Raw genomic sequence first — 25,092 nt, forward strand, 5'->3', positions numbered from 1 at the left:
TTGCCACCACCAACCTCAACTTTTTATCATATGCTGTGTGGTATTGACTAATTATCTTAGCACCAATGGGCACCCCTAATTCTTATTTCATCTATTATCCAGTATTCAAATTCATCATTGAATTCCAACAAAACTTAGAAATGTAACTATATAAATATATATATATATATATATATATATATTTCAATAGTTTTGATATATAAATAATCTCATTGATGTATATAAAAATTCGTTATATTGCATCAACGTTATTAAGGGAAGAATCATAGTTTATCTTTTCATATGTATATCATGAATCAATTTTCGTAAAGTCTGTCCCTTAATGTGGGAAAAAAATTTCGTCTGTGAAGAGTTGTGCTAACCAAGGAAATCATCAAATCATAATTCAGGATCTGTTTGGATACTGCTTATTACTAAAAACTAAAAACACTGTAGCAAAATAATTTTTAAATGTGTGAATAGTATCGTGAAACTCAGTTTTAAAGTTGATTTTACCAAATTCTATACTTGTGAGTTCAGTAAATAGTGCACAAGACCCATAGAAATAAAACGCTGACACAAAACTAAAGGCCTAAAATGCAATCCAAACATACACTCAAATTGAAGTGAAACCACTCACTTCTATGTGCCTCTACAGTCCAAAGAGCCAATTATTCAGTGGTAACTAGTAGGAGAAATGGTGTAACTATACAAGAAAACAACATTTGTGTCCAAAACCAACAGAAAGAGAGAATAAACCACCATAAAGTGCTGGAATATTAATCAAATATTCAAACATTTTTGCGGAATTCAAATTGAATTTGAGGTGCTCTAGCATATCTTATTTTCCTCTTCACTATACGTGTCATCCGTAGAACCTTATTTGAATTTGAGGTACTATAGAATCCACGCGTCGCCTTCGTATCATTAGCCATTTGCTGACTTTATTCACATTCATGTCCATACTATTCTTGTGGCAGTTGGGCATGACATGGGTATCCAAAGCTGTTTGATATATATATAGAAGTTGAAAATTTGTGGAAAATCAACAAGGGAAACCCCATAAACTTTAAACACCCAAAAAAGACACACTTGCCCGGAAAAAGAGAGAAGAAAATGTCAAATTTCCTGCAATTTTTAGTGCCAAATGTAACATCCATGTTGCTCCAAACCTTTGTTTTAACCATCTTGGCCTTCATGTTCATACTCCTATTCAAATGGTCCTCCTCCCTTACAAACAGAAACACCAAAAAAAACTCACCACCTTCGCCACCAAAGCTACCAATCATTGGAAACCTTCACCAACTTGGCTTGCAGCCTCATCGTTCACTTGAAACCTTAGCTCAACGCCACGGCCCTCTCATGCTGCTTCACTTTGGCAGCGTACCAGTCCTTGTTGTCTCGTCTGCTGATGCTGCCCACGAGATCATGAAGACCCAAGACCTCAACTTTGCAAACCGCCCCAAATCAAGCATGTTCGATAAACTATTGTACAATTACAAAGATGTGTCAATGGCTCCCTATGGTGAGTATTGGAGGCAAATGAAAAGCATACTTGTGCTACATCTTTTGAGTAACAAAAGGGTTAAGTCCTTTCACTATGTGAGAGAGGAGGAAACGTCCCTAATGATAGAGAAAATCAAGCAGTGTTATGATTCATCTACATCTGTGAATTTAAGCGAGGTGTTTGCAAAGCTCACTAATGATGTAGTATGTAGGGTGGCCTTGGGAAAGAAATATGGCGAAGGGGAAGGTGGAAGGAAGTTTAAGGAGCTTCTAGGGGAGTTTGTGGAATTGTTGGGTGTCATAAGCGTGGGGGACTATATTCCATGGCTTTCTTGGGTGAATCTTGTCAATGGCTTGGATGCTAGAGCAGAGAAAGTGGCTAAACAACTTGATGATTTTCTAGAAGGAGTAATTGAAGAGCATTTAAATTTTGAGAAGAAAGAGGGTCATGATCATGTTCTTGGTGACTTTATGGATGTTTTGTTTTGGATACAAAAGGAAAATGTGATCGGTTTCCCTATTGATAGAGTTAGCATTAAAGCTCTAATCCTAGTAAGCATCTCTCTCTCTCTCTCTCTCTCTCTCTCTCTCTCTCTCTCTCATGTATGTCTGTGCATCTCATCCTCGTTTTTGGGATTCATGAGCTTCCTATGGGAAGACATAGCCAGAATTTATCTCTCCATACATCAGTAGACATAAATACACACACTATGCACGGGCACAACGCCTAGACATATATATATTTATTCAAAAATTTAAAGAGTAAAATACCACTCGTTTGAATAATATTAAACATCATTTCAATGTTAGATTACCCATAAAATGATAGTATAACTATTATATAGTTTTTATTTATTAAGGTTTAGTATGTACACACACTAGTTTAGCAAAAAAAAAAAAAGTATGTACACACACCAATTAATAAGTTGTGTTTAAATTAAATTTTTCATGGTCAAAGTTTTTCTTATAATTATCATGCAATGATTTTTAGTACTTTTAAATAAATTTCAGACGAAATTCATTATGGTTATTGCTAAACTCATAAAATTTATAAATTATTACAGTTTACAACCATTTTTGCATATACTTACTCATTTTTATGAAATATAATACATTATTGTATAAATAATTTGAATACTTAAACACTTTTGAAAGGTAAAGGTATATATATATATATTTTGGTTTTTCCTTCCCAAGCACCAGATCCAATCAATTAGATGAGTCACGGTCACAAAGGGAGCTAGGTTTTAAATGTAATTAAATGCTTTATACATTTGGTTTTCATTTATTTTTATTAGATTAGTACTTGATAAAGATGTTTAGTAATCAAATTGTTGAACGACTCTAAAAGGAGGGTTTTTGGTAGGGCTAAGGGGGGCAACTGGCCTCTTGGCTCTGCCCTTGAATGGGAAGTATGATTATGTCCAAATTATACATTTGAAGAGGTAAAAGATAATTTCATCATTCTTAGAAGAACGCTCTCGTTTTCTTTATTGTACTTTAAATTCTACCAATCACAACTTGTTACATATATTTTTTTTCTCCCTATAAAATAATTAAAGTTTAAAATGAAGAAAAATATAAATCAATCACATGTTATAACCATAATAACACTTTCACATAAATCTGTACTAAAACCATTTTTATTGCTCACCGATCATAATTTGTTATTTGAGCAAGTTATGGAAATGTATGTCTACAAACTTTTATTTTTGAAAGTGTCTATAGACTCATTATTCTAACATAAGTAATGGGTGAAATTAAATATTTTCGCCCAAAATGAGCAAAGATGTATAACAAAGAAAATAACTTAGAATGTTTGACGAAGGAAGGTCACCAGTAATACTAAATAGTCTCTTATTTCACTCCAAAAGAGGTTAATAACCTTGATTGCAAAAGGGTTTGTTTTGCAAATAGTAAAGGGATAGTTATGTACTTATTTAACTATTTACCCATGCCACCTAGTGTATAAATATTTTTTTGATTCTATCATGAAAGCTAGACATATATATAGTCATGATTTCTATAGACACCTAAGGACTAAGGTACTACATGATGCTTTAGTTTTTGTAGCCTTGCATCTCACTTTAGCTATATCTAGAGAGAACATTCTTTGTAAAGGAAGAAATGAATAAATAAATAAAATTATTATATATATATATATATATAACTTTCTTACTTCTTCCATAGTTTATATTCCAAATATTGTCTTTGTGCTATGGTTTAACACTCTTTCATCATGCATATTGACAACTCTCTTCAATATTTACCATCTTTTATTATAGGATGCATTCGCGGCTGGTACAGACACTACGTACACAGTCTTAGATTGGGCAATGACAGAGCTCCTAAGGCATCCAAAGATGATGAAGAATGTGCAAAATGAAGTTAGAGAGATCATTGGCAACAAAAAGGGCATAACCGAGTATGATTTAGATAAAATGCATTACTTGAAGGCAATAATCAAAGAGACTCTTCGTCTTCATCCACCTATTCCATTGCTGATTCCCCGAAAATCAATTCAAGATGCCAAAATACATGGGTATGATATTGCAGCTGACACACAAGTCATTATCAATGCATGGACAATTGGAAGAGACCCTACGTTATGGGACGAACCAGAGGAGTTTCAACCAGAAAGGTTCTTAACTTCTGCAGTAGATTTTAAAGGACATGACTTCCAATTTATCCCATTCGGAGCTGGAAGGAGAGGTTGCCCAGGAATTTCCTTTTCCATAACCACAATCGAGCTTGTTTTGGCAAATCTTGTTCACAACTTTGATTGGACATTGCCTGGTCGAGCAAGAGGAGAGGATTTGGACATGACTGAATCTACTGGTTTAACCATTCATAGAAAATTTCCTCTTATGACAATTGCAACTCCATATTCTGGCTAGTAGTATATAAAGGCCATAAATATTAGTAGCAGCAGAATCCCCAAGTTCATTTTGGCTAATAAATACTAGAATTGGTCGGTTTGAGTTTCTCTTTTTTCTTCACTCCATTTCGGTTGCTGAGAATGGAACTTGAAAATGCATAATATAGTATCTAAAAGGATACATAATCGTATTACACCAAATGCAATGAAGTTTCACATCAGAAATTTACTTATAATATATGTAAGCGCAATAACAAAAAGATTTATGTAGGGAATCTATAATGTCTGCTCAATAATAGAAACATTTTTGCTAGAAAATTAAGACAGGTACCCAAACAAATGCCTAACAAGTAATAACGTTAACAATAACATTGCCCAAAACATGCTTTCAAGTAAAATAATGCAATGGATAACCCAAAAAAAAAAAAAAAAAGTAAAAGAAAGAAGTTGTTTGGAAGAGAAAAAAAGGAGGCCCAAGACATCAGTGATAGAAATTTAAACAGATAAAAGGTAGCAAAATGGCACAAACATTGACAATTTTTGACACCCCATCCTTTCACCTTCCTTTGTGCATATATTTGACTCAATATCTACTTCAATATATTTCAGTCAATTAATCACTACACTTAAAAATGATAAATGAGTCTCTCTCTTTACCAATGTGGGATTACACAATTTGAATAACTTTTTTATCTTCCATATTAACTCCTACATTTTTACATTTAAGTTCACATTTTTATTACTTTAATTATTTAATATGAAAATGCTACAACACTATATTTCTACCAACCCCAATACCCACAAAAGTGAAGTTGGAGTTCATCAAAAAATTCTCGAGGGATTGGGGAATTTTATCCATATGAGTTGACCAATTAGTCACTTCTCATTTATGCAAAGCTGTAGAATTGTAGCCATTTTGCTTGGATGTGAACTCCATTTCTAAACCTACTACAGTGGATGTTCCAGCATATTTAGAAAGGACTTGGTGAACCCATTCATTTGCCTTGCTAGCTTTGTCAGTGACTATTATTTCCATGGTTTTTCCCAAAAAAGTTAACAGAGTATATTTTGAGGGGTGGGATTGATAGTTATGCTGGGATTTTGTATCAAGTGCAGACATTGGTAGCTCTTAATGAGACATGAAAACGAAAATCTGGATATATGGAGCTTATACCAATATGGACTGAATAGGACCAAATTGGATCAAAGTGGACTGAATTGAACCAAATAGGACCAACATGGACCGAGTTGAAACTAAGTGGACCAATATGGATCAAATTGAATGAATAGGACCAATGTAGACAAAATAGGACCAAATTGTACATAATGTAATGGAACCAAATAGAACCAGTGTTGACCGAAAAGGACCGGATCGACTCAATAGGACCAAAGTGGACCAAATAAGACCAAAATGGACTAAAGTGGATCAAATAATACCAAAGTGGATAGAATGTATCAAATAGAACCAAAGTAAACTGAATAAGACCAAATTGGACAGAAGCGAACATAATAGACCGTAGTGGACCATATCGGACCAATGTGGACCATAGAGGACCGAATAGAATCAATGTCGACCGAATAAGACCTAAGTGGATTGAAGTGGACAGAATAGACCAAATGAGACCAAATGGGACAAAAGTGGACCAAATGGGCCCAGAGTTTGTATTAATTTTAGGGGTAATTACACTCTCCTCCCTTGACGTTTAGGAAAATGACACTCCACCCCAAACTTGACCAAACGTGGGAGGAACGAATCTTTCCCCAATCGGGTTGTGGGGACATTAGAAGGCTTTTGTCCGCTTTGGGGAGCCAGTCCCTCACGGTTTTGTCCTCGTCCCCGAGTGTAGGAAGGGGACAGCCAAAGACTTGGTCATCGCGTACCAACCGCAAGTCCCACATCGGTTAGAGAACCCTCCCACTCAAGGTTTATAAGCTTCTGGAGCAACCAAGAGTGTACCACTACTACACATGAGCAACCAAAGACCATACAAGGCCTTGGTTCTGTCCAAAACTTGTAGTTTTCTTCTAAGTAGTTGGTTTCCCCAGAGGCTTGAGTCCGAGGACCATACAAGGCCTTGGTTCTGTCCAAAACTTGTAGTTGTCTTCTAAGTAGTTGGTTTCCCCAGAGGCTTGAGTCCGAGGACCATACAAGGCCTTGGTTCTGTCCAAAACTTGTAGTTTTCTTCTAAGTAGTTGGTTTCCCCAGAGGCTTGAGTCCGAAGACCATACAAGGCATTGGTTCTGTCCAAAACTTGTAGTTTTCTTCTAAGTAGTTGGTTTCCCCAGAGGCTTGAGTCCGAGGACCATACAAGGCCTTGGTTCTGTCCAAAACTTGTAGTTTTTTTCTAAGTAGTTGGTTTACACAGAGGCTTAAGTCCGAGGACCATACAAGGCCTTGGTTCTGTCTAAAACTTGTAGTTTTTCTTCTAAGTAGTTGGTTTCCCCAAAGGCTTGAGCCCGAGGACCATACAAGGCCTTGGTTCTGTCCAAAACTTGTAGTTTTCTTCTAAGTAGTTGGTTTCCCAGAGGCTTGAGTCCGAGGACCATACAAGGCCTTGGTTCTGTCCAAAACTTGTAATTTTTCTTCTAAGTAGTTGGTTTCCCCAGAGGCTTGAGTCCGAGGACCATACAAGGCCTTAGTTCTATCCAAAACTTATAGTTCTCTTCTAAGTAGTTGGTTTCCCCAGAGGCTTGAGTCCGAGGACCATACAAGGCCTTGGTTCTGTCCAAAACTTGTAGTTTTTCTTCTAAGTAGTTGGTTTCCCCAGAAGCCTGAATCCGAGGACCATACAAGGCATTGGTTCTGTCCAAAACTTGTGGTTTTTCTTCTAAGTAGTTGGTTTCCCCAGAGACTTGAGTCCGAGGACCATACAAGGCCTTGAATCTGTCCAAAACTTGTAGTTTTTTTCTAAGTAGTTGGTTTCCACAGAGGCTTGAGTCCGAGGACCATACAAGGCCTTGGTTCTGTCCAAAACTTGTAGTTTTTCTTCTAAGTAGTTGGTTTCCCCAAAGGCTTGAGTCCGAGGACCATACAAGGCCTTGGTTCTGTCCAAAACTTGTAGTTTTCTTCAAAGTAGTTGGTTTCCCCAGAGGCTTGAGTCCGAGGACCATACAAGGCCTTGGTTCTGTCCAAAACTTGTAGTTTTTCTTCTACGTAGTTGGGTTCCCCAAAGGCTTGAGTCCGAGGACCATACAAGGCCTTGGTTCTGTCCAAAACTTGTAGTTTTTCTTCTAAGTAGTTGGTTTCCCCAGAGGCTTGAGTCCGAGGACCATACAAGGCCTTAGTTCTGTCCAAAACTTGTAGTTTTTCTTCTAAGTAGTTGGTTTCCCCAGAGGCTTGAGTCCGAGGACCATACAAGGCCTTGGTTCTGTCCAAAACTTGTAGTTCTCTTCTAAGTAGTTGGTTTCCCCAGAGGCTTGATTCCGAGGACCATACAAGGCCTTGGTTCTGTCCAAAACTTGTAGTTTTTCTTCTAAGTAGTTGGTTTCCCAAGAGGCTTGAGTCCGAGGACCATACAAGGCCTTGGTTCTGTCCAAAACTTGTAGTTTTTCTTCTAAGTAGTTGGTTTCCCCAGAGGCTTGAGTCCGAGGACCATACAAGGCCTTGGTTCTGTCCAAAACTTGTAGTTTTTCTTCTAAGTAGTTGGTTTCCCCAGAGGCTTGAGTCCGAGAACCATACAAGGCCTTGGTTCTGTCCAAAACTTGTAGTTCTCTTCTAAGTAGTTGGTTTCCCCAGAGGCTTGAGTCCGAGGACCATACAAGGCCTTGGTTCTGTCCAAAACTTGTAGTTCTCTTCTAAGTAGTTGGTTTCCCCAGAGGCTTGAGTCCGAGGACCATACAAGGCCTTGGTTCTGTCCAAAACTTGTAGTTTTTCTTCTAAGTAGTTGGTTTCCCCAGAGGCTTGAGTCCGAGAACCATACAAGGCCTTGGTTCTGTCCAAAACTTGTAGTTTTTCTTCTAAGTAGTTGGTTTCCCCAGAGGCTTGAGTCCGAGGACCATACAAGGCCTTGGTTCTGTCCAAAACTTGTAGTTCTCTTCTAAGTAGTTGGTTTCCCCAGAAGCTTGAGTCCGAGGACCATACAAGACCTTGGTTCTGTCCAAAACTTGTAGTTCTCTTCTAAGTAGTTGGTTTCCCCGGAGGCTTGAGTCCGAGGACCATACAAGGCCTTGGTTCTGTCCAAAACTTGTAGTTCTCTTCTAAGTAGTTGGTTTCCGAAGGGGTTGAGTCCGAGGACCATACAAGGCCTTGATTCTGTCCAAAACTTGTAGTTTTTATTCTAAGTAGTTGGTTTCCCCAGAGGCTTGAGTCCGAGGACCATACAAGGCTTTGGTTCTGTCCAAAACTTGTAGTTTTTCTTCTAAGTAGTTGGTTTCCCCCGAGGCTTGAGTCCGAGGACCATACAAGGCCTTGGTTCTGTCCAAAACTTGTAGTTTTTCTTCTAAGTAGTTGGTTTCCCCAGAGGCTTGAGTTCGGGGACCATACAAGGCCTTGGTTCTGTCCAAAACTTGTAGTTCTCTTCTAAGTAGTTGGTTTCCCCAGAGGCTTGAGTCCGAGGACCATACAAGGCCTTGGTTCTGTCCAAAACTTGTAGTTTTTCTTCTAAGTAGTTGGCTTCCCCAGAGGCTTGAGTCCGAGGACCATACAAGGCCTTAGTTCTGTCCAAAACTTGTTGTTCTCTTCTAAGTAGTTGGTTTCCCCAGAGGCTTGAGTTCGAGGACCATACAAGGCTTGGTTCTGTCCAAAACTTGTAGTTCTCTTCTAAGTAGTTGGTTTCCCCAGAGGCTTGTGTCCGAGGACCATACAAGGCCTTGTTTCTGTCCAAAACTTGTATTTTTTACTTATTTATTGATTTAATTTCCAAAGGTTAGCCCCTTAACCCAGGTGGGGAGGGGTTAGCTTGATGTTGGAAGCCCCTAGAATTGCCCGTGCCCTTGGCACTGCCAGGCATAGCTCCTACTGGGTACTTATGTTGGAACAACAACAACATGTCGCTGGAAATGAAGGCACCCTCGCAGACCCTTGCTTGACAAAGGCTCAACTCCGCCGCCGCCTGAGCCAACGCGTAAGCCTTCCCCACAGACGGCGTCAATTGTAGGGACACGATTTATTTAACGGCCTAAGAATGACGTTGGGCTCGTATGCAAAGAGCCTCAACAATATGATTTGTAGAGAGTGGGCTTGAAAGGTATGACCTTGGGCACAGGTGGACGGTTTAATCGTGGCGTCTATGGAAGTTCTTATATGGGCGGGCCTGGCTTGACTAGCTAAGTCCTCCATTAGTACGGGTTGTAGGACTTAAGTCCTCGGACGCTGTCCAAGGAGCCTTATATCATTCCCTTTCTCCCTTTTACCGGGGGAGGGAGTCCCCTTTTCTTCTGGGGGGTTTTTCCTTTTGTACTAGTGTTTGTTTCCCCCTTTAGAGTCCATGTGTAAGTTTCACTTTTCTGGGGTGCAGACCTGTCCTGTCAACCCATACCTAGAGTGGTTTGGGGTCGTTGGGAAAGTTAAAGGGTATGGTTTAGAGTATGGACTTGTCAGATACAGGGTTTTGTATTATGATGTTGGCAGCTTTTTCCCTTACCCTGCCCCTACACTCAGTTTGCCCCTTTCTTCAGGCATTTCGTGAGGTGCCGAGCAAGAGGTCGTCCTAGGCAATGGCTCTCCTCGGCTTGGGCCCTGGGCCCTAATGTAGAGTGGGCCTGGGCCACGAGTTCTCTGGCCCCACAAAAAAAATTTACAAAAGGAAAAAAAAAAATTACCCAGTACTTGATTTTGTGAAAGTAAAGTACCATACAAAAAAAAAAAAAAAGGATAAATCACTCCACAGTCCACACTCTAATTACTAATTACTATCTTAAATATTTATAATCTACTTAATAATATAAAATTTACAAATGAAAAAAAAAAAATTATCCAATACTTGATTTCTTAAAAGTAAAGCAACATACAAAAAAAAAAAAAATAAAATAAAATAAAGATAAATCACTCCACAATCCACAATCTAAATACTAATTACTATTTTAAATCTTTATAATCCACTTAATAATAAAAAATTTACAAAAAAAAAAAAGTGAAAAAAAATTTACCTAATACTTGATTTCTTAAAAGTAAAGTACCATACAAAAACTTAAAAGTTTAGAATTAATGAACATAAAAAATTTTAAAAATATGGACAATTTACATTTTCTTCTTAATAATATTCTTACAAGATTTTTTAAAGAGTTAAAAAAAAAATAAGAATGACTATCAATAATATTTAAATTATATAGGTAAGAATTATAATATGCATTTTAATGTATATATATTTAAGTATATTTATGCATATACATGATATTACAAGCTAGTTAAAAAAATATATTCTATTTTAATGTCAAACACGTGAATTTTGCCTTTTTAGATATATAGATTATACTTATTAAACAAAAATTGTAGAATTTTAGTCAATTGCCCAATTTGACCAAATCAAAGGTGATTGCGTAGCGGACTAAACAAGTTGGCACATAACTCGTATGGGCTTAGAAAAATCTTCGAGATTCTCAACGATAGCTTTCATTACTGTTCTATTAGGAATTCGTCGGTATTAACAACGATAATTTGTCACCAGAAAAAACACCCAACTGGAGAAATAAAATAAAATAAAAGAGTGAAACAATCAATGATGTTGAACTGTCCCCAGTATAACAAGACAAGGACCATTACTCCAAATTGATATGCACAAAGTCTCTACTTTTGACGTGGGTAGGGTTGTAGTGGGTAGAGGTACATGTAGTGCGGTATTTTGTCACTGAACCGTAAGGTGTAGCTTTTCTAGATCCCACACTTTACCGTGATGGGGTTTGTGACTTAATTGGTTCGGTGCAGTTTTTTGTGATTTTCTAAAACCATAATCGTGGACTGCACTGCACCTCCACCAGTCCACCATGACTGGCAACTCGGTGACTGCAGACTGCCTGTAACAAAAATAAGCTACATTGTAAAAAAAAATAAAATAAAATAAAATAAATAAATAAAAACTTCATTTTTCAGCCAATGTCAAACGCAACCATCATAATAAAATAATCTTTTTCTTTTTAAACAAACCATATTTATATAATTTTTTTTTCCTATTTAGAGGAGTTTAAAGGAGAGAGAAAGCGTGAATGAAATATTGGGTGAAAAGTTTTTATATAAGCTACTTATATTTAGATAAGCATGGTAGTATATATTGTGCATAATTTTATGCAAAATAGATAACCAGATAGAGCTAGGTGTTTTTTTTTTTTAAGTTATAGTGCTATTTATTTTGCATTTTTATGGGTTTTGACCAAATGAGAATGCCCTTAGGTGAGAGTAATCTTTGAACCCTAGTGCCTCTAATCAGTTCTCTTAGTAGTTCAATGGTTGAACACTTATAACAAGTATTCACTAATAGCACCTCTAAACTGTGCTTGTATTTAATAAATTGCAGTAAATAGTTTTTTAAACTTTTGGATTTATTTCCCAAAATAGTGTGTTGTAGTCCTAAAAAAAAACTATATATTTCAAACTTTTGCTCAAAGTTGCTTTCGAAAGATCCATGGTGAAATTGCTAAACATTTGGCAAATTTTAATTGAAAGAGTTTTAACTACTTTAGAGTACTTTTGAACCATTCAAAATGAGACTCTATTTCTCATCCTTTTTTCCTTGGCACGTTACTTACATGTTACAATCTTAATCGAGGAATTATAGGGATTTTTGAAATACACCTGATGGCTGATGTGATGTGATGATTCACAATAATAAAAATACACTATTTAATATAAAAATAAGAAGAAAAGGTTATATAGATTTTGTCATGTTACTTACATGTTACAATCTTTTTCGAGGAATTATTAGGGGTTTTTGAAATACACCTAATGTGATGTGATGTGATGTGATGATTTACAATATTAATAATAAAAACAAACATTTTAATATAAAAATAAGATGAAGAGGTTAGTTTTTATATAATGTTTTGTACTTATTGCTCTGGAATATTACCTTAATATAATATTATAGAAATATTTAATAATTTTCCATCCCGATCACATCATCTGGTTGAGTGGAAAGATAGATATTGGCATAAAAGAAAGATATTGTTAGACTATTTCAAAACGTGATAAGGCTGTCCAGCAACCCGTCAGCCCGACCCACCCGTCCGACCCGATCCGACCCGAAGGCCCACGGGCGGATCTGAATACCCAGACGGGTCGGGTGCGGGTCCTTTAGTGTTAAAATTTCGGTTTTCGGTTCGGGTTCGGATTCCACATTTACTAACCCGTAGAAACTGACCCCACCCGTTAGAAACTTAAAAAGAAAAAGAATGGGTTTTCACGAATCACATCTCAGTCTTTCACTCACCGTTTTAGACTCTCTGTATTTTTTTCTCTTTCAAGTTCCGCCTCTCTCCCTTTCTCTCTCAAATCCCTAACCGTAGCCCCCTTATTTACGTCGCCGTTGTCAAGTTGATCGTTCTGCCGCTGCCGTTGACTCACCGCCGTCCTAGGTTTGGTCTCGCCCAAACCCCTCTCTATTGAAGACTACTCTGATCTACAATTTGAGGTTCTGATCTTGTGCATCTGATGGTGGGTGAAAATATTGTTTTTTTTTTTTTTTTTTTTTTTTTTTTTTTTTTTTAAATTTGCACTGATCTTGTGATGGATGTGGTGATGGTGGGCGATGGAGTGGTGGAGGTACCGGTTTGGACCGTTTGGTGTTTTCTTTCTCTTTGTTTCAGTTTCGTAGATCTGGGTTTTGTGGTGTGTTCTTTGTTTTAGTTTCATAGATCTGGGTTTTGTGGTGTGTTATTTGATTTCTGTAGGTTTGGATTGTGATTTTTGTCCTTTGGGTTTTTGATTTCTCTCTTTGTTCTTTGGGTTTTTTTTTTTTTTTTGAAAAATCTCTATGTTCTTTGGGTTGATTTCTGTTGGGTCTGGGTTTTGATTTCTGTGTAACTGTGTTCTTCAGATTTTCTGTGTTTTTGTTCTCTTTGTGCTTCAGACCCGAAATCACCCGACGATTCCGACCCGCTCATCCGACGACTTGAGCCATCGGGTCCGACCAAATGTTCGAGCGGTTGCGGGTCTTTTTTTTGTTCACCCGATTCGACCCGACCCGTGGACAAACTTTTCACAAACTTTTCGATCGGGTCCTTTGATTGTTACACTATTTCATAATTTTATTTTTTTTTCCAAAACTAAAGATCAAGCTAAAACAATAGAAAATCCACAATCAAATTAAAAAAAAAAAATTCAAAAACTTTTTGTTCACAACTAATTAAGGCGGCTGATAGTTATTAGTATAATATAACATATTTTTCATATGAGGTTATCATTGACATCATTTTATTATATAACAAATACAATCTATAACCTCAACTGTTACCAAAAAAAAAAAAAAAAAGGTGACATTTTTTATGTTAATAGATTTATTATTAAACAAACTTTTCACAAACTTTGTTGTAATTTGGTTAAAACGTAAGTTGTAATTATAGCAACATCACCTTTATATAAATTAGTGTGTGACCTCGTGTATATGCATGGGTACAATTACACGGTTCAAATTGTACATTTTTTTGAAAAGATATTAAAATTATACATGGTATTAGCTTATACATTTTTTTTTTTTTTTTTGATGGGAAGCTTATACATTTTTTTAAACTATACCTTTCTAAAATATGTAATGGTTTCTCATTTTATATATATATACACACACACATGATTTAGAATTTAATTGGATTTAGACTCTTCAATTTTTGTACCCAAAAATTCACTTGTTACAAAAATTAAAAATTTAGATGGACATGTAGCGCGTAGTGCACAAATTTAAAATCTAATTAGATTTAGACTATTTGATATTGAAATCTAATTAAATTTTTTCAAAGCTTTGGCTATATATAGAGAGATTAATTATTAACATCACTTTTATTATACATTAACCATAAATTGTAAAGTAATAGAAAATCAGAACTATGGTAGAGAAAAGTCCATAAACAAATGTCAAGGAGAAAAACCACGGCTATATACAAATATAAATAGATGACCATTTACAGAGTACAGAGTAAGTGCAATCACACACCCACTTTTATATCTATTAAAACTCTAATGGACTTTCATGCATGGCTAAAGGAGAGCTTCCAACCCTTCTTGCACCTTGCATCCATTCTCCTAGCAGTGTTGCTGAGCTTTTTCATGAAGTTGAAGTCAGGGAAAAGAAAATTCAATCTCCCACCAAACCCTCCAAAGCTACCTATAATTGGTAACCTTCACCAACTTGGCAACATGCCTCATCGATCTCTGCAGAGTCTGGCAGAAAAGTTTGGGCCAATTATTTACTTACAACTTGGTGAGGTCCCAACAGTTGTGATTTCATCCGCTAGACTAGCCAAGGAGGTATTGAAAACCCATGATCTTGCACTATCAAGCCGTCCAAAAATCTTTTCAGCGAAACACCTCTTTTATAATTGCACTGATGTTGCTTTTTCACCATATGGTGTTTATTGGAGGCATATTAGAAAAATATACATACTTGAACTACTAAGTGCCAGCCGGGTTTAATCATATAGCTTTGTTAGAGAGGAAGAAGTAGCACGTTTGGTATGTAGAGTTGCACAGTCATATCCCAGCACCACCAATCTATCCAAGATGCTTGGACTATATGCAAATGATGTTCTTTGCAGGGTTGCATTTGGGAGGGATTTCTCAGCAGGAGGAGAATATGATAGCCGTGGTTTCCAAAAGATGCTTGAGCCTTGAGGAGTATCAAGTATTGCTTGGAGGATTTAGCATAGGAGATTTCTTCCCTTCCATGGAGTTCATACACAGCTTAACAGGCATGAAATCAAGACTGCAGAATACATTTCAACGCTTTGATAAACTCTTTGATCAGTTGCTGACTGAGCATGAAAATCCCTAAAGAGAAAGAGGAGCATAAGGATCTTGTGGATGTTTTACTTGATATACAGAGGAATGGTACTCATGAAATGCCACTCACCACAAATAATATCAAAGCAAAAAATTATTAGGTGCTCTCGGAGTACCATAAATGCATATTCCTTCTTCTTACTTAAATGGTGGATCCCATTAAGGTGGGACCCACCTATACAACAATCACATCTCAAAGCTATCATCTTGGTCAGTGATCACTTTCTCTTTCACGTTGCATTTAATTTTGCAAAGCTTCTCTTATGCCATGTTATCAGCCACATCATCCCTTTTTTAAATATATAGAAATATTAATATTTATACAATATATAATAGTAAAGAGACAAAATTTAGCTACAAAATTAGTTGTAATTTTAGACTACAAACTTTCTTAATATTTTTTTATTGGAAGTGAATTTTGACAAATCTACCATCGAATTACATCTTCTTCTTCTTATATCCTTCATGCTTGCAAAATTTCAAGAAAATTAAAAATCAATAGTTATGTCATTAATAAATTTTTTAAATTGCAAGATTTTGTAATTTAAAATTATGCACAAAATTTAAGCTTATAGATCATATAGAAAATAATATCCGATTGACACAACATTTAAGATGTGTATTAAGAGTGTAAGAACATGATATTCAACAATTAGATTTTCAAAATATGTTGTAATATTTATTTTATTGAGTGAGTTTGTAGTTTTAAAATACAACCAATTCTTCTTTCCCATTATTCTACAAGTTACCATTACTCTTCCTCCAAATTCATCTCCATTTTTTTACTCTTTTTCTCTCTCATTCATTCCATATTCTTCTACAACAAAAATTGTAATTATTCTCTCTCTCTCTATTGTTGGTGGATTTATTACTATTTTGGCCACCTTAGTGGTTGTGAAAAAAAATTGTGAAAGTTATTGTATCCATGAACTTATTGCTAAGTTTAGCATGAAAATTACACTGATTAGTATCATTGCTGCAGGATATATTTGCTGCAGAAACTGATACTACTTTCATCACCCTTGACTGGGGAATGACAGAACTTATCATGAACCCCAAAGTCATGGAAAAAGCACAAGTTGAAGTAAGAAGCATCGTTGGAGACAGAAAAGTTGTTTTGGAGAGTGATCTGCCACAGATGCACTAAATGAAAGCTGTAATTAAAGAGATCTATCGATTACATCCTCCTGCTCCAGTATTACTCCCAAGAGAATCCATGAAAGACGTGAACATTGATGGGTACGATATTCCAGCCAAAACTCGTTTTTTTGTTAATGCCTGGGCAGTAGGGAGAGATTTAGAATGTCGGGAAAATCCAGACATATTTGAACCAGAAAGATTTATGGATAGCCCAATTGACTTCAAGGGACAGCATTTCGAGCTCATTCCTTTTGGTGCTGGTAGAAGAAGCTACCCAGCTATCACATTCGGAACAGCGAGTATTGAGCTAACTCTGGCTCAACTTCTCCACGGCTTTGATTGGGAGCTTCCCCCTGGTGTTACAGCTAAAGATTTAGATATGACTGAGGTTTTTGGCATTACAATGCACAGGATAGCTAATCTGATTGTGATTGCAAAACCACACTTTCCCTTAGACCATGCAAATGATAATCCAAAGACATAGTCATGCACCACGCTCTGTTTATCCATGCCTAAAGAGGAGAAAGACAAAGTACTCTTCCTGATCAAGAAGTTAGAGCAAGCAGTGGAGGTAGCCCACAAGGTATTATGGAATAAAAATGTCTAATGTTTTAATCTCATATAATGCATTTTGTATATTGAAATAAGATGTAGTATAATCCGTGAGCTTGCATCTGCATATGAACCTATGGACCGGAAGGAGCAAATTTTTCTTTGGCTCAGGAGAGTAAAAGTTAATTAGCCTCTGCCTGTTCAAACGCAAAATAATCTGTTGACGTTGAAGATTAGCAATTCCCTGATCAAGAAAGAGTTGAGAGTTGCAGGCAGCAAAAGGCTGATGCTTTATATTACAATGATAAATATCTAACATATGATCATAATAATGATACTAGAATCATCATAAATTACTTCGTCAAAGGTTTAACGCATGAGGAGACCAAGAACAAAAGGCACTTGTATATATTTTTTTTATTTCCCCAATACAATCCATTTCAAATGATTTTCCACCAACATTAAAAATTTGGGTTATATCATAAACAATTTCATAGCAATAATGCATAATAACTTAGTTAAAATGTTGAAGTATAAAACTTTTCAAATTAGCATCTTGTGACATTACATAACTCTCATAGTAAACCTTAACAAATATCAATGTAACTGGCTTTATATTTTATATAGCACAATTGCCAAGGAAAAAAATTGTGATATATGGTGACTCTTTTTTTTCTTTTTTATGCAAAATAAATGTGGGCAAAGTCTTGGATCTTTATGTGGCTTCAATTAGAGCTAGCAAATTCTCATTAAGGCAAGGGTTGCAATGCATACGGACAGTAAAATTTTAACAATGATTAACCAAGTCAATAAATAAAATTGAGACAATTTCCTCAATAATATGATTAAAAAAAATGAATGAAATTACCCAAAACATTGCATGCATATTCTGATAAAGATTGATGTGATCATCTATATGATATATAAAAGCTAAAACGTAGTATTTTATTATTTCTACACTCCTGTTAAGTTATATCAGCATAACACTTCCGTCCAATTCAGTCCAAATCGATGATGCTTTGGGAGGAGATTTTTTTTGTGTAGAAAGATGAATTGTTTCATTGACAATTATATCACATTCTGAGCGTAATGTTGGTAGATTTTTGATAAAATTATATTTTTATTTTCTTATTAAAGTCTTGTTTTTTATTTTCTAATATAAGTGATGGATTTATTTATATTTGCTTCCTCTTAGATCATTCAAGATATATAGAGAATGAACCATTTGTAAGGAGCACTATAAACAAATTTCAATCACACATTATATTATTTACAAAATATCCTGTCTTATATAATAATTGAATGTAAAATTTATTACATTTCCTTCAAAAAAATTTGTAAAATTTAAAACACTTTCAATTTTAATTTTAAAAAAATATATATAGATTTCTTAATTTAGACAACTTAATATATTGTATCAACTATACATTGTTAAAAAATAATAACTTTAGAAAATAATTATAACATTACTTAACAAAAAAAAATAAATCATGAAATTAAATTGCATCACATGACTCTGCATCTAGTTCTAATAAAATACAAAGAATAACTTAGATGAAGGTGGACCCAATAAAAATAGCAACATGTATTCCAAGAAAGATTAGACAATTTCCTTCGATAAATATGGATGCAATTTAATGGATGTTAAAAACATGTGTATCGAGATAATCAGAATAGAGTTTGGCTTACTTTCAATACTTTTTTAAATAGAATTTCCCTTTGTTTTAATGGAAAACTGCCACATCTTCCATTAACTAAATAAAATGTGGAGATTAATACTTACTACTACTTATTATTGTATATTTAAAACAAAATGATATTTCTAGTTGAAAAAGTACTGAAAGTAAGCTAAACCTATTAGAATAATACTCATATTTCAAATAACCTGAATTCGTTTTACATGAAACTTTCAAAATATATTTTAGATAAAATTCAGCAAGTTTAGAGCATTCTCATCAACTCTCTCAAAAAAAAAAATGCTATTTTGACACACCAAAAACTCATTTTATCATTTTAGCACATCATTTTACAACATACCATTTATCATATGTTCTATACTTCAATTCTATACTTTAAAATAATATTTCCTACACATTAAAATAATATATTTACCCAAAACACAGCAAATATACAAATGCACAGTCTAGTCGCCACTGGGTCCAACAGCCATCGCTACAACCACCGCCACAACAACAACCACCGCTACAACCACTGCCATAAACTACAACCACAATCACCGGATCCTCCAACAAATTCCAAATCCAAAAACCTCAACCAAAAAAAAAAAAAAACTCAAAATCTTCAACAAAACCCCAACCTAACAGATCAATCAATGACCAAACTCAACCAACCATCGGCAACGAGATCGGCGACGAGAGCTGTGGAGGACGACGAGCAAAGAACGACGACTGTAGAGGACGACGAGCAAAGATTGGCGACTGTAGAGGACGACGAGCAAAGATCGGCGACTGTGGAGGACAACAAGCAAAGATCGGCAACTACCCTAGGGCGAGCAGAGCTTCAGATCGGCGAGCAGAGGTTCAGATTGGCAAGCTTTAATCAGTGAGCTCTGCTTCAGATCGGAATCGCCTTCTTAGGAAAAAAAAAAAAAAAAAAAGAGAGAGAGAGAGAGAGAAAGAGGCGTAGAGACGGAGAGATGGAGAGATAAAAAAAAAATGAAACTGAGAAAGAAATAGGGAGCAACGGAGAGATGGAGACCAAAGAGGAGAGAGAGAGAGTTGTGTTGTAGACAGAGAGAGATGTGTTGGGAGGAGAGAGAAAAGTGAATAAAATAAGAAAAAAATTTATAGCATTGATGTCCGTACCATCTCATATTTGAGACGGTACTATAGCGATGTGCCAAATTTTTTGGCATTTGACACACCTCATGAGGGTCTATTTTTGATGTTTGGTGTGCCAAATGCCCAATATTTGGCATTTGGCACACCTGATGAGAGTGCTCTTAGGAATAACTAACTTTTTCTACATTTTGACAATATCTAACTCAATTCTATCCCGATTATACCCACGAATTGTCAAATCAAAGATAATTTGCCCTTTATCATGGAACCGTTCTTGCTCTAATTGGATGGTCAAATTTTCAATTAAAACTCGGTTTTTGGGGACTTTTTGGTAAAATTTTATTTTTGAGACATTTAATTGCATTAAGTATTTTGAGAAATTTAGGAGACCAAAATTAAATAGCTACAGTTGCTATTTATTGTAGAACAGGTTGATCGTGGTTGATTATTCACCTTTGTCAATTACTAAAAACTATCTAAGTTCCTGCACAATGTGCAATGCCACTTTTTATTAATTTCCTCTAATATTTCAATAATTTTTGCTAAGAGAGTTCAATTAGTGGGCACATTCTGGTATTTTCATCAAAAACACTTAGGATTCAAATCACCTCACCCCAACTATCAATGTATCAAAAAAAAAACAAAAAAAAAAAAAAAATCAATAATTTTCCTTCCAAAAAATTGTAATCTTTAGTATTCTATTTTATAATCAAAATAGAAAGACAAAGTAGTATAGTAATTTGATCATACCATATGTGTTTGCAAACTTGAAATTGCATGATATAGTGACTCATACAAATCGAATATTTCATGCCTACTCAAGAATGCAATAGTCTTCAATTTTTTTTTTTTTAAATTTTTTTTTTTTTTACATTCTTTATGCAGCAGGTGTTTAAGCTTCATGGTATGCCAGAAAGCATAGTGAGTGATAGAGATGCCACATTTACTTCCACCTTCTGGACTGAGCTGTTCAAATTACAAGGTACTACGTTGGCTATGTCCTTTGCCTACCACCCTTAGTCAAGATGGTCAGACAGAAGTTGTAAATAGATGCCTAGAACAATATTTGAGATCCTTTATTAGTGACAGAGGTAGAGTGAATGGTTGGGTTTAGTAGAATTTTGGTTCAATACCAATTTTCACACTGCCATCAAACTTACACCTTATGAGACTCTTTAAGGCATTCCTCCTCCCAGGCTCATTGATTACATTCTTGGCTTAACTAAGGCTGAGGCTATGGAGTCTTATATGAGCACTAGAGCTCAAATTCTAGAAGTGTTGAAGCAGAATCTAATCATTGCTCAAGAGAGAATGAACTTTCAAGCTGATAAACACTGGAGTGAGACGTCATTTGAAGTGGGGGATTGGGTTTACTTAAGACTTCAGCCTTATAGGCAACAGTCTTTGACCCATCAAAAGAGTTGGAAGTTGTCTCCCAAATTGTATGGCCCTTTTTAAGGTGATTAAGAAGATTGGCCAGGTTGCTTATCAATTGGACCTTCCTCCATAGTCTAAGTTGTATCCTGTATTCCATGTTTCATTGCTCAAACCCAAATTGGGCCAACATACTTCTCCTGTGCCTACTCTTCCTCCTATTGATGCAGAAGGTCTTTTGTCACCTGAGCCTATAGCTGTGTTGCAGCAGAGATCTAAGCAGCTAAGGAATAAGATTATAACTGAAGTTTTGGTTCAATGGCATGGCACCACCACTGAAGATGCTACTTGGGAATCACTACACCAGTTACAGAATCAATACCCTCACCTTGTGGGCAAGGTTCTTTAAAGGAGGGGAGTATGTTAAAGAGTCCAAGTCACTGGCCTTGTCAGCAACAAGAGTAATTAGCTCATTGTAACAAATTAGAATTGTTGTGTGCGCTTTAGACAGTTAAAGATAGTTATTAGAAGTTAGTTACGGGTAAAGCAAGTTGTTAACCTGTTAGACCTGTTAGTTGGTGTGATTGCATTAACAATCGGAATATGGATATAAGTGTAATCAAGCAATGAGTAAGGACATGAATAAGAAAAACCAGCTTATGCTAAACCCTCTCTCTCTCTATTGGGATTCTAACATTTGTTAATAGTGTGTGTGTATATATATATATATATATATATTATTTTTATTTTTTTGAGGGCAAGGGAGAGAATCGTCCACATGACCCATGAGTATTTTATTTTTATTTTTTAATAAATAAAAAAAAGCTTTTGAGTGTGCGTGGACTCATTGAAACCACATCAAGTGATAGTAGAGAAATCATTGGGATCTTTTTAACGAGTTAAGAGTGGAGGAATCATTGGGATCTTCTTGATTTTGTGAGGATTTGGAGCTGTAGCAGCTAGAGAGAGCAGGATTTGAAATTCCTTTTGATGCTGCTGATGAATTAACATTGTCATCTATACGATTTGGTGTCGGGATTGCTAAGGAAATAATAAGATCGATAAGATTCGAGAGCCCGATAGTGGTGATGGGACTTTTGCTTTAACAATGAAGATTTAAACACAATATTGTATTGTTTTTTCTAATGAGCCGAATCAACCATATCTTTTTGATAAATAAAACAAATCGACAATGAACAAAATTGTGTACTGTGTGTATACTGTATACATACACATGAACATTATCTTATTTTGTGACACTCTTAAAGTAAGTAAACAAACTTAATTATTACTAGTATAAATATGATGAATCAAGAAGTTTGTTAAATTAATATATATGTGGTAATTACTAGTAAGCAAACCAAATTCTTGCTTATATATATGTGGTAATTTGCTTGCTTTGGGAGAAGCTTTCTTTGTGGGTGCGTGACTAGCGTACTTTGCTTTGAGTGGTAACTTAGGCGTAGGTAAGCAAATTAAGGTGTCCACGAGTGGTTACTTGCTATGTGACATTTGTGTACATGAGTGTTGATTAGCTTGTAACAGAGAGAGAGCTTCCTTTCGGTGTTACTCTCTGTACATGAGTGTTGACATTCACGTCTGATTTTTTTTTTTAAAGAATCAATTTCTCTAGTAAAATATGTATCCCACTCTTCATTTATAAGACATTCTATTAAAATATTCTAAAATATAATTCTTCTTTATATATTTTCCCACACTCCCCAATGTCCAATTCTCTCAAGTCTCACCCTAGGCCACCCACATCCAGCAACTCTGGGCCAGATTGAGATCTTGTGCAATAATTAGGATAATTGTGCCATGCAATTATCACATTCATGTAAAATGTAAAAATTGATAATGTAAAAATAAATAAATAAATTTTTAAAGAAAATTATCTAATTAACTTGTACATCTCACATGGAGTGGTATTGTATGGTGTTATTGGCTTATTGCACCGGATCCAAATCCCCTCAGCTAATGACTACTGCAACTACATGAATCTATCATTGTAGGTGACACCCCATGCTAGAGAGAGGATGGAAGATTTACAATAATTAAGTTACAATACTTTTGTAAGGACACGATTATTTAACGGCCCAAGAATAACGTTGGGCTCATACATAAAAGATCCCTCACAATATGATTTGTAGAGAGTGGGCTTAAAAGGCTTGCCTTTGATCGCTGGCCAACGGTCTGGTCCTGATTTTAGGGGGGGGGGGGGGGGGGGGGGGCTCATGCAGAAGTGGGTTTGGCCTGAACATCCAAGCCCTACAACGATGTAGCCTGAAGGGTTTGACTCCTCGGACTCAGTCTGAGGAGCATCAAGTTCTTCCCATTCTTCCCCTCTTTTTCCGCCTCTCCTTTTCTTTGGCTTTAGTTTCCTTTTATACTCGTATTCCTCCCCCTCTTTAGGGTCCACGTGTAGATTTAGATTTATAGTGCTGATACTTATCCCATCAGCCCCTCCCTAAAGTCGTTGAGAGTGGTTGTAAAGGCTGGAAAGCAGGGTTCAGTTAGTTGCAGAACACTTAATGCATTGGCAGCAGCTTTTTCTTAGATATTTTCATGCTTCTTTTTGTCCTTTTCTTTCTTAATACTTATCCTCTTTCGTGGAGTGGTCCGATGCGTCAGTTTCGGATGGCTGACCGTCCCCTTTCTCCTCGGCCTGGCCTGTCCGAGGAGGAGTTCTTCCTTGGGCTGGGCCCTTGGGCCTTTTTTGGGGCTTTCACTATGCGTTCTCGGCAACAGGTCTCCTCGGCTTAGGCCTTGGGCCCTGATGTAGAGCGGGCTTGGGCCATGAATTCTCAGGCCCCACAATAGCCCCTCAAAATCCTACTGCCCGACTTTTTAGTTGGGGAGTAGAGTTTTGGTGACGTTGGGCCCACATCATGACTCGTTCAAATTTATGTACTCCACTAATACTTATGTTTTTACATTTACATGGGAGACGTGCCCAGTCAGGAGTCGTTCCTTCATTTTTTCACTCACGTGGAGTCCTCTGACGTTTCAACAATCGAAACTCGCCTTCCCGAGGATCTTCAGATCCTACGGTTGCAGATGGCGTGGGAAATTGAGCCCAGACCTGCCTTGTCCGTAGCGCTCCTTGGAAAGCTGTACGAATTAAATGCCACCTCCCTACCCTTTATATAAGTAGGGTAGGAGGTTATTCTCCTTGCATACAAACCCTTTGGCTTTCTTCAGAGTCACAAACCCTTTATCCATAACTAGTTCCCACTTCCAGTGTCGTCTCCCCTTAGTGCAACATGTCTGAGACTTGGGTGGAGGTGGAGGAACTTCACCCGCCGCAGAGGCACCGGACCCTTCCAAGACTTAAGGTGATGTGGTCTGGGCAGGGGAGGCACAGATTTAAAGTGTCCTCCCGCTTGGATATGGTGGGGACGGTACCCCCCTCTTTCAGTCAAATCCGAAGCAGGTTCTGGTCACACCAGATTTCTGGTGTGTCAGAAGAAAGGTTTTCCGCCATCAGCACCGTCTGCGATACCGCAGGCATGGTTCCGTAGAGGCTCATCAACTTCCGGTTCCCTGCACCTTTTCTTCAACGGTGCCGACCCGAAGTCGGGCTCTTTTGCTGCCTGAGTTATAGGCATGTAAAAGTATTGAGGAATGGCTCCCTTAGACGAAGTTTTAAAGCGGCAGCACGTCTCTCCCCTACACCTGCTCTTCGGCTTTTTCTTAATTCCCTTGTATTATTATTATTATTTTTTATTTTTATTTTTTTTTTGTAGTTAGTTTCAGTATGAGCTTATTTGAGCTCTTTCAATGTATGCTGTACTGTTCCTTTGTCTTAATAAAAGATGAATTTATTTCTTTTTAAATACTTTTCCTTTCTGCAACAATTATTTTGGGCATGGGTATGCTACATGTGTGCTTTCCTTTGATGATACTTAGAGTAGGAAACCTTGAAACAGAAACCTACTAAT

The 25,092-nt window shown here is 36.5% G+C and overlaps 1 protein-coding gene and 1 pseudogene across 1 annotated transcript; both read left to right on the top strand.

Moving 5' to 3' along the window:
* Positions 1–1,006: 1,006 nt before the first annotated feature.
* On the top strand, positions 1,007–4,471 carry LOC126701972 (cytochrome P450 736A117-like). The gene is made up of 2 exons (XM_050400453.1): positions 1,007–2,037; positions 3,771–4,471. Exons 1-2 carry the CDS (start codon positions 1,096–1,098, stop codon positions 4,380–4,382), a joined length of 1,554 nt encoding a protein of 517 aa, XP_050256410.1. The 5' UTR covers positions 1,007–1,095; the 3' UTR covers positions 4,383–4,471.
* A 9,928-nt stretch (positions 4,472–14,399) lies between these two features.
* On the top strand, positions 14,400–16,908 carry LOC126704292 (cytochrome P450 71AP13-like; annotated as a pseudogene).
* Positions 16,909–25,092: the final 8,184 nt, after the last annotated feature.

This window comes from Quercus robur, chromosome 10 (genome assembly GCF_932294415.1).
Source record: "Quercus robur chromosome 10, dhQueRobu3.1, whole genome shotgun sequence".
NCBI classification, from domain to species: domain Eukaryota; kingdom Viridiplantae; phylum Streptophyta; class Magnoliopsida; order Fagales; family Fagaceae; genus Quercus; species Quercus robur.

Excerpts from the sequence above, each read along its gene's own strand:
- LOC126701972 (XM_050400453.1), top strand. The coding sequence starts at position 1,096 with ATGTCAAATTTCCTGCAATTTTTAGTGCCAAATGTAACATCCATGTTG. Across the intron at positions 2,038-3,770 it reads GCATTAAAGCTCTAATCCTA|GATGCATTCGCGGCTGGTAC; the intron begins GTAAGCATCTCT and ends CTTTTATTATAG.